We start from the raw sequence: 14,454 nt of genomic DNA on the forward strand, positions 1-14,454 counted from the left end.
TTAGTCGCCTTCCATTTCCCACCTGGGAGACAATCCTTATTTCTTAGACCCTTGACAGGAGGTGCAGGGTCAGCTGCTCAGTCAGGTGGCTCAAGTGGTATTTCCGAGGTCTTAGGTTTGACCTCTGGGTAGACCAGGAAGATTTTTTCTGCTCCACATTCAGACCACATTCTCTTACAAACCTATGTCACCAGTCACCACAGGGCAGTGATGTGGGAGGGGTGAGTAGGGGTCAGTACAAAATCATCCCATGAGTGAAAAAAATGGAAAGAAATGAAAAGTTGGTGACACTGACTCCAAAGATAACTTGTGAATGAAGATAATGAGAAGACAGCTCCGCACACTACCATCTGAGCAGCTTGGCTGTAAATAGATTTCAGTCTAGAAACAGCCACTTCTCCCATGTGTCCCAGGTGCCTCATGATAATATCAGCCTTTTCCTTGACAAGGCAGGCCCTGGTTCCTCTCACCCAGGACTTACCTCGCCCTTCTCATTGCGAATGAGTCTGTTGAATTCTTTGCCTTCTAAACACAAGAAGTCCTCTCCAGGTGTCAGAATGCCACATTTGGTGGCAATGGCTCGGGCTGTGTTGATATTGTCACCCGTCACCATTCTGACAGTAATGCCAGCTCTTTTGCAGTTGGCAATAGCTTGTGGTACCTGTGGAGAGCAAAGAACAAGGAAAGGTGGATGTGGAAATGGAACATCTAGTAAACTGCTTATTCAGCTGTCCCTTCAACAGAGAAGCTGTGCCATGGGGCATGGGCTACATTTGGTTGGCCATTTTTGAATCACTTGGTCCCGCCTCATTTCTGTCCAACTCACAATAGTCATAAGCACATTTCATCAACTATCCCATGAGTTCAAAGGGAAATTTTCTTCTGAAGCCAAACGCTTGCTCTCCACCTACAATCCAGACTCCTTGACAGGACATGGACAGTGTTTGGAGATGTGGCCACTGCTTTCCTCCCTAGCTGACCATCTCCACTGGCCTGGCTTTGGCTCCAGGCATATCAGTTCTTTGTCATCTTCCAAATGCAGGACACCCTTGCCAGGCTTGGCCTTGACAATCACCAGTCCATCTGTCTGCACTTCTCTGAAGCAGAGATGTTTTCAATCCCCTTTTGTGTTAGAATAGCATTCAGCACCTAGGGACTGTTTGAAAAGAAGGTGCTGGTTGAAACAAGGCTGCTAAAGACAAATTTGGTGTCCCAGTTAATTCTGCCTCCTGACCATTCTCTTTCTCCCTCTTTATTTGGTACCAAGGATTGAACCCAGGGACGCTTAACCACTGAGTCACATCCTCAGTCCTTTTTATATTTTATTTTGAGTCAGGGTCTCACTAAGTTGCTGAGGCTGGCTTTGAACTTTAGATCCTCCTGCCTCAGCCTCCTGAGCTGCTGGGATTACAGGCATGCGCCATCACGCCAGGCCTGATTAAATAATAAGTACTAAATAATAAGGCCAATAAAACCTTCGCTTTTTTACCACTTGAACAGCACTGAACAGATCATCTTGCGCAAGTGAGCACCTTTCGGCCCTCTTCCCTTCAAGACCCTCCCCCAGGAAGGTCTGGGCAACATGCCAGACCACTTTCTGCTGATTTGCACACTATAGCAGTTGTGGGAAGTAGCAGGCACAGGAACATCTAGGTCTAAAAGTGAGAAGCAGTTAGGCAACTTGCCTGAGGTCATAACTAGACAAAGAACTAGTATCTACTTACTGTGACTTTCGATGTCTTCTCATTAGGACACACTGGGCCTGTATTTGGGCCCAGAAGCCATTAGGAGACTGTCAGTTATGTTTTCTTGCTCTTTTTCCAACACAAATTCTTACCTCCGGGCGCACAGGGTCCTCGATGCCCAACACTGCAATACAGGTCAGCTCAGTGACAATTTCATTCTCATTGTCCCATGAGGGCTCTTCACCATCAAAATCCCGGTAAGCTATGCAGATAGTCCGGAGTCCCCCACAGGCCATAGGCTCAATGACATTGCGTATCATATCATCTCGGTCCTTATTCTTGAATGGCATTGCTTCCCCTTTCTTGTCCAGGATCCGATTACACCTAGGGAAGAACATGGTCAGAAAGCAGCCTCTCCCTTCCCACCGGGTCTGCTTCTATAATCATTTGCAGACATTCTGGCAACTCTGCATTATTCTAAAAGACATCATTCCTTGGTCCAGTATCTCCTTTATCTCTAGCTGGGTAGCTGAGTCCCTCTTTCCAAGGTGGGGTGGCCTGTGGATTGAGTAAGGCATGGGTGAGTGGGAGTGTGATTTTTCCATGCCATTCATTCTTACCCAAGACTTAGTGACTTGTGGATCACCTGCTCTTTTGAACTTCTTAAAAGCAGAGAAACTTTCTCAATCTAGAATAATGCATGGGGTTGGTGCTAAAGAAGAATGCATTGATTAAAAGAAGGTGGCTAAAGCCAAGTTGAAGCACTAGTTATTTTAGCCTTGTTGGCCCTCGACCCAAACTGGGTCAACTTTTACCCATGGGGAGCCTAGCCACTTTTTAATTATGCAACCTCCCTGTAATTAGAATTAAGGATGGAAAAGAAAAGGAAACAGAACCAACATTGCTAGTATTTGCTTTATGTACATTGAATCATTCAACCACAGTAAGATGGGTGGCACTCTGAGGATGACCGTTTTCAGATCAGGAAACAGAAGTTCAGGTGGTCCAGGTCTGAATCCTGGCTGTACCACTATCAGTGGCATCTCCTCGAGCAAGTTGTGTAACTTCCCTGAACTTCTGTGTCCTCATCTGTAAATCAGGGGTGATGTTTGTACCTGCCTCTTGACTGGGGGCTCGCTTACTCAGATGTGTTCAGTGTGGGGCATGTTGCCCAGACCTTCCTGGGGGGAGGGTCTTGAAGGGAAGAGGGCTAAAGGGTGCTCACTTGCGCAAGATGATCTCTGAAGCGCCCTTGCTGAACATGCGGAAGCCACCACCTGGCTTCCTGATGACCGTGCTCATGGACTTGCGCACCGAGTTGAAGGTGTACACTTTGTAGAGCTTCTCCTCGGGCAGCTCACTGCGCACTGCCTGGTAATCCTGCTTCAGATCAGTGACAAAGCCCAGCAGAGCACATTCGGTCTTGTTGCCCACCTGCCGTGCCAGGCCTCCCTCCTTCTCTGGAGGCTGAGGACAAAAAAAAAAAAAAAAAAAAAAAAGACATGGGGCTGGTGAATAAGATACTTTGACCGGAGAGGGAACTTAGAAAGGTATGAACTCCCTTACAAAAATTTCAGATATCTTCAGAGCCTGTGGCAGAGGCAGACTTTTTTTTTTTTTTTGCAAGGGTCAGCAGACAGTGGTCAGTAGTGACCTTGATCCCAGAACCATGAAGGTTTTTAGGAATATGACAGTTTGCTCCAGCGGCAGTGCAGGCATCACCCTATATGGGTCTTATTCTAATACCGTCTTGTGGTTTCTGGAAAGTGGGTAATTCACTCCTGATCAGCCCTAGTCTGATGTGAGTAGGGGTTCCCTCCTTAGAGACACTGCTGTTGCGTGGTAAGTGAAGAGCATTTAGTGGCCATAGATCCCCACAGGTCCTTACACCCAACCCTCCATCTACTTCTGTGGATTATTCTCTAGACTCACCCCAAACATGTCTAATCAGGAGTGGAAAAATGGGATGAAGGATGGCAATTCAGGTAAAATAAATAAGAGGGGATTTGTCCCTGGGAAAATTAATGTTCCCTCTAACCTCCCATTCTAAATGCCCAGGCAAATGGAGAGCTCACCAGAATCTTGGAAGTATAAGCACAGTTGATAGAAATGCCATTGACAATGAGGTCCAGGACCCTGGGCAGGAAGATGTCAGGGCTTGGGATCTGATGGTAATGAGTGCCTCCAATATAGGCTTGCACCACTGTCATGCGGTTCATGGTCAACGTGCCTGTCTTATCAGAGCAAATGGCTGTGGCGTTGCCCATTGTCTCACAGGCATCCAAGTGCCGTACCAGGTTATTATCTTTCATCATTTTCTACAAAGAAAAAGAGAAAAGGCTTGTGAGGACCCACTGGGTCAAATTTCATGGCCTAGCTAACATCTCTCCACATTTCACTTTCTAGTTTTACTCTCTTGAGAGTCTACTGATTTATTTAAATGCTGATGTAACTCACTGACGTGGCTCTCCCACAGTGCTAAGTACTGCGTTTGTGAGGCCACCCAAAGTTTGTAGAGGATAGAATGGGCTTTCTAAGCTTTCATCAAAGGTACATGGTATCCTCCCCCCCCATGTCTGTCCCCAAAGAAGACACAGTATTGTTTCAGTCTCACCTTCACAGAGTAGGCCAGTGAGATGGTGACAGCTAGTGGCAGCCCCTCTGGCACAGCTACCACCAGTACAGTGATACCGATGATGAAGAATTTGACAAAGTACTGGATGTAGATAGGGGTACACTCAGGTAGCCATTGTCTTCGATGTATCACAAAGTTGTCAATCACAAAATACAGAATCAGGATGATGACCGTGAGAGCAGACATGAATAGGCCTGTCCGGGGAAACGAGTGCATGAACACAGGCTTGGAGACATTGTAATGGATGAGCATGAGCTGTAGCCTTTCTACTAACTTTTAAAACCACGGTCTTTAGGAAGTCATATTAAAATATTCTCCTCACTCTCTGTTGCTTGCACACTGTGGTGAGAGGGAAAGACAGTGGTTCCAAAGACACATGCTTTCTTCTCAGCATGTCACTAACTTGACTCATGGCTTTAGACTAGTCGTTGACCTCTCGGGCCCTATGTTTTGGCTCAAACTCCTCATTCATAAATAAGGGGGTTGGTCTGCTTTCCAAAACAGCATTCTATGACTCTATCTCACAATTCATAATGTAGTGACTGTGTTTGTTCATTCATTAGAAGTTTATGGATTTTGACTTCTCCCCTACTAGCTAGCCATGAATATCAGAAAATTCACAACTCCATCCGAGATGCTAGCACATCACTTATGTGACTAACCCTAGGAAGTGGTCCTCTCAACTCTTCTTCTATCACAGCATACACAGAAGATGATAATAATAGCCAAAATTTACTAGCCCCTACTATTGGCCAGGCAAGCCCTTTACAACCACCTTACAATAACCCCATGAGACAGGTTACGATTATCGCTCTTTTTTAAGATGGGAAAAGTAAGACACCGAGAGGTTTCTGGAATGGCACACTGGAAGGGTGACCCAATCATCCTGGTTTGCCTGAGACCAAACAATTTCCTGGGATATGGGACTTTCAGTGCTAAAATCAAGAAAGACCCAAGCCACCTAGGACACCTTAGGTCACCTTACTTCATTCACCTTGAGGTAAATGGAAGAATCTATTCAAGGGTTAAAAAATTCACCCTGCCCCCAAAAAAGAATCCACTGGCTATCCTGAGAGCTGAAAGGATCAATATCTGGGCATGTCTGTACCTGTTTGTTGCACAGTGTTTAGCAATAAAGCTCTGTTTGAAATCATGCTCTGGTTCTGGCCTTGGCTTTGCCTGAGGGACCTCAGGGTGAGCCTAGAGGATGAAGATAGCAATGGAAGCACATTCATTTGTACTTCGCTTGATTAGGGCATGCCTAGGGAGAGGAAGCAAGGCACTTGTAGTAGAAAATTAGAAAGATACTCACCTATGGTATAAAATGACCTCTCTTGCCCACCCCAGTCCTGGCCCGGCTCAATATGTGAAATACAAAAACAGAGGAAACTAGTGGCCAATTTTCAGGTAGTTCATATCCCCAAAGAAGAATAAGGCAAGGATGGAGAGAACAACAGGGTTAGGCAATGTCTGTTCAGTGTTTCAAACCCATTTATCAGGCTTAATAACTTGCTTCTGCGTCTTCAATTCATCTCATCCATGTAGAGTTTATATGCAAGAGATTTCAAGGTAATTAAAATTAGCCGAGTACTAGACTGAATGAATAAGCTGGGCCAACTCACTCCCATAGAGTGCTTAAAAATATTTCAGAAGTGCTTAAAAATGTCCTCAATTTGTGCTGTCTGATAAGGTAAACACTGGCCACCCGGGGCTATTGATCATTTAAAATGTGGCTAATGTGATGGAGGAACTGAATTTCTCACTCTATTTTATTTTAATTAATTTAAATGGAAAGAGCCACACATGATTAGTGGCTTCGGTAGTGGGCGGCAGAGATCTTTGCTACCCAATGCATGCTTCTTGGATTAGCAGTGCTGTCCTGCTGGGGACTTGTTAGAAATGCAGAATCTCAGGCTGCACTGCAGACCTGCTGAACCAAATCTACACTTCAACAAGAACCCCTGGTGAACCATGTACACGTAGATGTGTTGATTAGGATGGCAGCAAACAGAAGGGTGGACTCAGAGATTACACAGTGGGATAGATCACACCTTGGGGGACATTCCATTTGGGACTGATCTTCCTTTTGCTCCCTCTTCCCACCCCTCCCCTACCTCTGAAAGAAGGTGGTAGAGTGTGCCCAGGTAGTGATGGAGAAGACACAGGTGCGCACGTGGCCGAGGAGCACACTTGGTGGTCCTGCTCTGGAGAGAGAGCCTCTCTAACCAGTGTCTTCTTTGCCCCTCCAGTCTTTACTTTTTATTCACTGCTCTGTGCTGGGCCACGTGCTATCAATATGCATTGGAACTGCCTCTAGCAAACGGCAGCCTCCTCTATCCTGAAGGAATTTATAAACCAAAACCAGAGACAGGTCAGTTATTGGAGACTTCTTCCTGGCTAAAGTCATTGTCCCTGTTGTGGTAATGTGCTCTGCACTTCCCATTTGTTTGGATGAAAGAGACCTTAGGGTTGTTAACCCTGACACACAGGAAAACATTTCTCTCTGAAAAAGCCTAGGCAGTGGCCAAATTGTAGCAAAGATAGGGACACAACCAGCTGGACTCCATTAGCCACTCTGAAGTTTCAGCTTCCTTCTGCCAGTCCTGGTTGGAATTCAGGCAGTGAGTGAGCAGAGCGGCCGGAGGGGCACTGGTAAGCCGCGAGAGGCAGGCTCCACCAGACTCACCGGCTTTCCCGATGTGAACAGCCAAGCGCGTCAGCTTGCCCTGCAGCACCGACTTCTCCTTCTTGGGCACCTTGACTACCTTCTTCTCCTTCTCCTCATTGTCGGCCCCATCCTGGCTGTTGAGTGGCTGGATTTCCAAGGCCACTCCATCTTGGGTCTTTGCTAGGGTGCACACACAAAGAGTCAAGTGAGCGGGCAAGGTGACAGCACGGAGTGGCAGACAGGTAGAAATAAGAACCCTTCAGTTTTCTTCCAGGAATATATCTTGGGTCCCTGATGTCAATTCTGACCACTCTCACCCCATGCCAGACACGGAATTTGCCTTCAGTGCTCTATTAGGGCCTTTACAATGGTAGCTTAACAACTGGAAATGAAACAGGGGGTGCTTTTAGGGCCTGGATTTCCTCTTCAGTGGCAGCTTCCTGGCATCACCTCAGATCCTCAAGCCAGGTTTATTCCAGCAAGGGGATTAATCACGCCACTAAACGCTATTACCAATAACCATCCTTCCTGGAATGCTGTTCTTAAAATCACTGTTTACTGCAGAAAGGGGCTGAAGGGAAAGGCTAGAGCATGAAGTTCTAACTCGATCTGTTAAAAGGTTCATTTCTCTCTCTATGTATGTGTGTGTGTGTGTATGTGTGTGTATCCTTCCCACCCCACCCCACCCCCGGGGAAGAAACACAAGACCCAAGGTATTTCCCAGCTCCTTCTTAAATAAGTTGAAGGACAGGAAGAAAATCCCCCTTCTCCCATGCCTGAAAAGGTAGAGAGTGGGAGATGCAGAGTAGACCTAGGGTTAAGTCTTTTGGGGGAGAGGGAAGAAGCTGGTATAACGGAACCCCCTGGAATAAGAGGAAGCAGGGATAAAGACAGACATATAAATCCATTGTGCTTTTAAAAGAAGAGCAGAGACCTAAAATTAAAGAATTAGTTTTGCTCAGCCTTGGTTCTCCAACATGTCGACTTACTTTATAAAGACTACTATGATAATGTTTACAAAGGAAAAATATTCTCTAGGAGCTATCTCAAGAGAGCAGTTCTTGCTGGCTCCTAGCATCCGTCCAGCTTCAGCCCCGCAGAGCTCAGTCTTTGGCTTAGGAGGCCTTTCCTGAGATAGTCTCTGCTGTCAGACTCACAAACGAGACAGAGACAAGAGATGTAAACACAGCCACCAAGAGAAACGCACACCAGACCAGGAGGAACAAAACAGACCGTGGAGAGAACAAGAAAGAGGTAGGGAAAGAGGCCGAGAGAAAGGGCTCTCTCCAAGGACCTCTGAGAAGACCAGCAGAGGAGGAATTCAGACCAGAAGAGGACATCGATGACAAAGCCAGAAGAGGAGGGTGCAGGGACTTCCCACCTCAACGCCCCCCACCATTTGAACCCCAGACTGGGAACTGATGGCATTTAAATCAGGGCAATGAAGCAGAGTTCAACACCCTGGGAAGAGCAGCTCAATCCCACAACCAAGAGAAACCATGACATGAGGTTCCGCGAGCTAACAGCAGAGGGTGCTGCTGTCCCATCTCAGACTGGGACTGGGGGCTTGGGCCCACCCCATCTCTGCACCTTCCTCAACATCTGGGCCAGAGCAGCAGGTAACAGATGATGAAGAGGAGAGGGGAGAAGGCAGATGGCCTGGAAAAGTCTGATTTGAGCAAGGACAGGTAGAGATGGTAAATGAATGGGTAGAGAGGTTACCTTTGTTGCGATTTTCAGGGACTCCTTGTTTTTTACCTGTTTAAACAAGAAAGAAAAAAGTGGGGTGGAGACCCAAAGTGATTATCAAGAGATCAGATAACCACTTTGTCTGTCCTGCTCTGAGCCCAGAAGGGCCACATGAAGGAACGGGTTGCAGGGAAAGCAAATAAATGTAAAGGGAGCTCACGTCTCTGCTCTCATTCCTCCCAGAGGTCTACTGAATCCTTGGGATGTGAGCAGAGCACTCATGCAGGTGACACATGTTCACACCTGAGCTGCTCTCTCTTGGAGCATGGCTGCCACTGAGAGGGAGGGTGCTCTGGCTGGAGTCAGGTCTCTTGGAAAAATGGGGTGGGGGTTAGGGAGTGAGTGGTGGGAACTGTTTCTGCCTGGCGGCAAAGGCCCTGCAAGGTGTCTTCATGTCAGTTCAAGCTTCCTCTTTATTCACCTGCAGACAGCTGTGGAAATGAGTAGTCTAGTGCTCAGAGAACGTGTTGCTTCCTGCTCATAAACTGCCCTCTACTAAATAGCCCAAGATGATCCTCCTGTCAAGTAGCAGAAATCCTTCTCTTCCCAAGGGGATGAAGGAATGCTCAGGGAAAGGTCTAGATTTTGTTTTAGTATCTTTTCCTCTTTCTCCTATTATCCCTGATTAGGAGGAGCAAGTAAGTGAATGGCAAAGACTGGGCTGGCGTCACCTCTGTCCCACTCTTCTAGCTGTGTCTCTTCCACCAAGAGCCTGTAGTTTCAGCAGGAATCAGTTTTACTCTTCAGGTCAGTTTCCTCTTAGCAGCTTCCCCTTCTTTAAGGAAGAAAGTAGGGGAGGAGGAGTACATGGAGTACAGGTTGTCTCACCTGCTGGCTCATTTTGGGCAGGTTTAATTCAACCCTTTACAACCTTCCAAAGACACAGGAATTGAGGCCTCAAAGCAGCCTGATTCGGGAGCCTAGAGCAGGGTCTGATTTTCATCAGAGCTCCCCAAGAGCCACGGTTCACATTTACATCTTGGCATGGAGTTTGGATATCTGCCCTCTTCATTCCATCAGGTTCTCCCAACCAGGCTTTCCATCCAGATCTGAGCCCTTGCTTCTAGCTCACCCATGGGGATAAGAAGAAAGAGAATCTCACTGTGAACGCCCAAGTGCCCCTCACCTTTCTTCTTTTTCACCTCCTCTTCATCTTCATGTACCCCTAAGAGGGTAAAAATGATTCCTGTCTGGGAGTTGATCCCCACAGCAGTCACCACCATCCTGCCAGAACCTTCCATCACATGGGTCCCTATACAGGAAAGGAGAAGATGGGAAGGAGTATTGCTTTTTATTCCTAGCCATGAATTGGTGTGAAACAGAAACTTTAAAAAACAAGTACTTCCCTACCCCCACGGATAAGGATACACTTAGCAGATAGTAAGAAAAAGCGAAGAGCTAAGCACATTTAGAACAGACCAAGTGAAGTAAGGGTAAGAAGGCAGGTGTATCTGTTTTAGAGTTAGCCCTCTCTTCATCCCCCTCCCAATTACCAGCACCCCTCCAAGATCACTTCAGCATCTGTTTCACAGAAAGTCTCTTTCAGCTTGCCTGACATCCTTGTATGCAACCCACCAATATGCTACTGCCCCAGCTGAACCCAAGGGAAGGAGATGGGACAGAGCTGAAGAGAGAGCAGTCCTGGAACTCATCACCTGGCTCTCCTGGGGAGGCAGAATGGAAACTTGGGCAGCTGGAGACTATACCTGCCAGCAACATGGGGTCTTTTTCCAGTGACTTCCTGACATGGTCTGATTCCCCTGTCAGAGAGCTCTCATCAATCTTCAGATCATTTCCCTGGATCAGGATTCCGTCTGCAGGCAGCAGATCACCTGGTGCACAAAGGGGAAAGGGACAATGAAGGAGAGCAGGTAAAATCCTGGAAGAGCGTGGGGACCTCTAACTCCGCCATTCCATCTCAGGGCTGCTCCCACGGGCCCCACTTATAGGGCAATGGCTCAGGTAGGACCTGGAGAGCCTCTAAAAGACAACTCGAGGGCTGGGGTGTGACTCAGAGGAAGAGCCTGTGCTGAGAACACACAAGGTCTTGGGTTCCATCCCCAGCACCACAAAAAATAAAGATAACTTCAGCTCTATAGAGCTTTGGACAAGATTCCTTTTCCCTTCCAGGTATTATAATTCAAACAATATACTTTTGATCTTAAGGCACATAGGGTACAAATCTGACAGTCTTTTGGGAGAATATTTTCCATTGCTTTCTTTCAAATTCCTTTCCATGATTTCCTTAAATTCTAATTTAGACATTAACATAATATGGGAGCTTATCTTTTAGGGTTTTTACCATTCCCAGCCCCCTTTTGCCAAAGGACCTACACCTCAAACATTGGGGTGACCCAGGTCTAGAAAACATGGAGCTCTCACCGTATTTGATTTGGGCGATGTCACCCACCACAATCTCGGCCACAGGGAGCTGAATGAGCTGACCATTTCGAATAATGGAGAATTTTTGCTCCTGTTCAATGCGGCTCTGCAGTCCCCGGAACTGTTTCTCCTTGCTCCAATCATTAAAAGCTGTCACTAACACCACGATGATCACTGAGAACAGAATGGCTGCCCCCTCGATCCAGCCAGCTTCTGCCTCCCCTTCATCATCTGGGCTACTTACGGATTCGCCACACACTAGCCAGGGAAGGGAGAGAAATAGTTACTGAGAGCTTTTGTTGAAATGAGGGTAACACTACCAAGGCCTCCACAAAATGAACAGTGGGGAAAAGAGAAAAATAGAAAATAGCCCCACTGGGGCTGGGGAATGTGTCAGAGCACTTGCCAAGCATACCCAAGGCCCTGGGTTCAATCCCTAGCACCACCAATAAACAAACAAACAAATAAATAAAATAAAACCCAGGCAGAAGAGCTATCTTCCGAGGAAATCAGAAGTTAGCAGGATTGAGTGTCGTCTCACCACCACCATATCTATTTGTGTTAATACAAAAGAAGCAAATGACCAATAAAATATGTCAAACCAAGTCACATGTCAAGAATTTAAGATTCCCAGTGGGGTCAGGCTCTTCCTGCTAGTTCCCCTGATGCCAGAAAAGAGGTGGGCACACTTGGAGAAGCAGGGCTTTGTTGGGTTGGGTAAGGGCATTGGAACCATGGCATTCTGAATAAGGATTTGAAGGGACGGGAGAAGGCGGGAAACCCTGGAGTCAGAATGGGTTCAAGGAGTAGCTTACTAGCTGCCAGCTGGTTTCCTGTGGAGAGTCCACTGGATGGTGGGGTGTGGGGGCTGATGCTGGACCTTGTCAGTCACTACTAAGCATGGTTTGGTGGTAGTGGAAAGAACCCCAGATCCCAGTCATGCTGAGCTGTTTAGACACTCACGTTCATTTTGTTCACCAGGCGGGCGATAAAAGGACAGGACCAGGGAGATAATGGCTGCAATCTCCAGGATGATGAGTGTGACATCTTGAAGGGCTTCCCACACTAATTCTAAGAAGGTCTTGGGCTTTTTGGGGGGGATTAAATTCTGTCCAAACACGATTCTACGTTTCTCCAGATCTGCAGGGTTCCCAGAGAGACCTGAAAAGGAGACAGGCGTGGATCAAGAACGAGAACAAAAGAATGGAAACACGGCTGTTAAAAGCTTTTTTTTTTTGGATTAGGGATTGAACCCAGGGGCACTTAATCACTGAGTAACAGTCCTTTTTTTTGTATATTAGAGACAGGGTCTCACTGAGTTACTTAAGGCCTTGCTAAGTTGCTGAGGCTGGCTTTGAACTTGTGATCCTCCTGCCTCAGCCTCCCAAGCGGCTGGGATGCCAAGCGTGTGCCACCACACCTGGCTAAAAGCCCTCTTTTAAAAAAAGGGCCCCTCGCTTCCCGATCCACCCAAACATAAGACCCAGCTAGGGTGACCAACCATCCCAATTTGCCTAGGACTTGGCAGGTGTGGAGCTTTTAGTTTAAAAATGGGCAAAGTATGACAAGTTGGCTGCAGGACAGGGCCTGCTGGCTTTTCTTAGTAACCAGGGTAAGCTAACCTAGATGCAGAACTTCACCTCCTCTTCATGGAGCATGCTGCAGGCTCCAGCTCTTAGAACATGAACATTAACATGTTCCTTGTGATACCCACAGAACTTTCTCTCATATTGACATGGGAATGCCGGTGACGACTTGCATAGCATCAGCTTCCACCCATTGGCTCACAATAAAGGCCAATGAGAACTAGTTACCTGCTTAAGGTCACCTCAAGACAGAGACAGAGCCCACCCATGCGTCCTGATTCCAAGTTCCAGGGACCGCAGATCATCAGAGCAGAGGTTTTGACTGTAACTTACAGTCATACCCTTTAAGCACACATGCCCCTGCTTTTCTGTGTCTCTGTCTCTCTTACACACACCACTAAGAGGTACTACTATTTTACCAAGAGCTATGTACTTGTAGGTACTAATAGAAGTGCTACTGATATTCAGGTTGAATAGAAAGAAAACAAGAAAGGCAAGGCCACAAAGTTTTCAGATACTACAGGATTCCCAGCATCCTCCCTACCAACACACATGTATACTGACACACCTGCATGCGCACACACCACATACAATAGATACAAATATACTGCAGACACACAATACACATAACCACGTGACAATGCACATACCACACACACACTCTAGGCACACATTCTAGGGAAAAGAGATAGGCAGTTATTTTAAGTGCCTTCTTGAGAATTTAGACCCCTCTCCTGGACCCCAGAAAGGTTACTCTTTAAGGCAGGGGTGGAATCCCGATGTGGTGGTTAATGCCAGTTGGCATTCATAGAGTTGTTTACACACTGCAGCAGATTAGTCCTGGCTCTGGCACTGGAAGCTGTTGGCTGCTGGTTTGATGGGATCCCCACAGGCAGGGTGGGGCAACCTTTGTCTTGAAAAAATGGTTAACAGCTGTGGAGACCCAGGGGAAGGAGATACTTTGTTGGAAGGAGCTGCAAGAACAAAATGGAGGCAGCAATGCCAGATGACATCTTTATACTCGGTCAACATGAAAGGCTCTTCTACTGGAAAAGATTTTAAAAATGGGAACACAGGTACACAAGGGAGCATTGCTTGCAGGATCTGAGATGCCTCCACTTCCCATCCAGAACAAAACCACCAGCAGTTGCTCTTAAGATACTCATGTGTCTGGGCTGGGGAGCAGGGGCCTGCTGGAGATGAAGTGGGGGTGGGGGACCAGTTGTGGTCCATATTTGTGTAGTCAGCACTGAGGGCGTGGAAGCCACTTGCCCTTGCTAGTATTAGGAGAGAGAACGGGTTTCTGGCTAGGAACCTGGTGTCCCAAGCTGTGATCCAGGGCTCCTGCTGCTCAGTGCCCAAGTACCTCACCTGGCCTCAAGCTGAGGGGCAAGTTGAGCTGCTTGCCAGATGCTCATGCCTCTTCCACCCTGAGAAATCAGGTTCCTGGTAGGAAAGGAAAGCAAGGGACCGCAGAAGGTGCGTTCTAGTAGACCATCTGGGTGCCCAGGCAGGCAGGGCAGAGTGGCCAGTGGGCAGGGCCTCAGTGGTTCTTTCTCCCAGGAACCAGAGTTAGCAGGGTTGTGTCAATTTGGGATTACTAGGCTGGAGGGCCAAATAAGAGTTCTAATAATTTTTTAATCTACCTGGGATATTCCTCAAAGAAGTAGTATTTAAATGCAGAAGGAGGAGATGCCTTCCCTCCTTCAACAAGGGTTAGTAGACCATTATGAGGGTAAAGCAGGACAG

General features: G+C 47.1%; 1 protein-coding gene across 5 annotated transcripts in view; it reads right to left on the reverse strand.

Annotated features, from left to right (window-relative positions):
* Atp2b4 (ATPase plasma membrane Ca2+ transporting 4) overlaps positions 1-14,454 on the reverse strand; it is a 94,710-nt gene that overhangs the window by 24,682 nt on the left and 55,574 nt on the right. For all 5 annotated transcript variants that reach the window (XM_076831367.1, XM_076831371.1, XM_076831369.1 and 2 more), the window contains exons 3-13: positions 12,083-12,280; positions 11,120-11,377; positions 10,444-10,569; positions 9,864-9,989; positions 8,711-8,746; positions 7,007-7,168; positions 4,300-4,514; positions 3,761-4,003; positions 2,911-3,152; positions 1,838-2,069; positions 482-661 (exon numbers count right to left, since the gene is read on the reverse strand). In XM_076831367.1, coding sequence (XP_076687482.1) covers positions 482-661; positions 1,838-2,069; positions 2,911-3,152; positions 3,761-4,003; positions 4,300-4,514; positions 7,007-7,168; positions 8,711-8,746; positions 9,864-9,989; positions 10,444-10,569; positions 11,120-11,377; positions 12,083-12,280 — 2,018 coding nt within the window. The remainder of the gene's footprint in view (positions 1-481; positions 662-1,837; positions 2,070-2,910; positions 3,153-3,760; positions 4,004-4,299; positions 4,515-7,006; positions 7,169-8,710; positions 8,747-9,863; positions 9,990-10,443; positions 10,570-11,119; positions 11,378-12,082; positions 12,281-14,454) is intronic.

Source organism: Callospermophilus lateralis, chromosome 13 (genome assembly GCF_048772815.1).
Source record: "Callospermophilus lateralis isolate mCalLat2 chromosome 13, mCalLat2.hap1, whole genome shotgun sequence".
Taxonomy (NCBI): Eukaryota; Metazoa; Chordata; class Mammalia; order Rodentia; family Sciuridae; genus Callospermophilus; species Callospermophilus lateralis.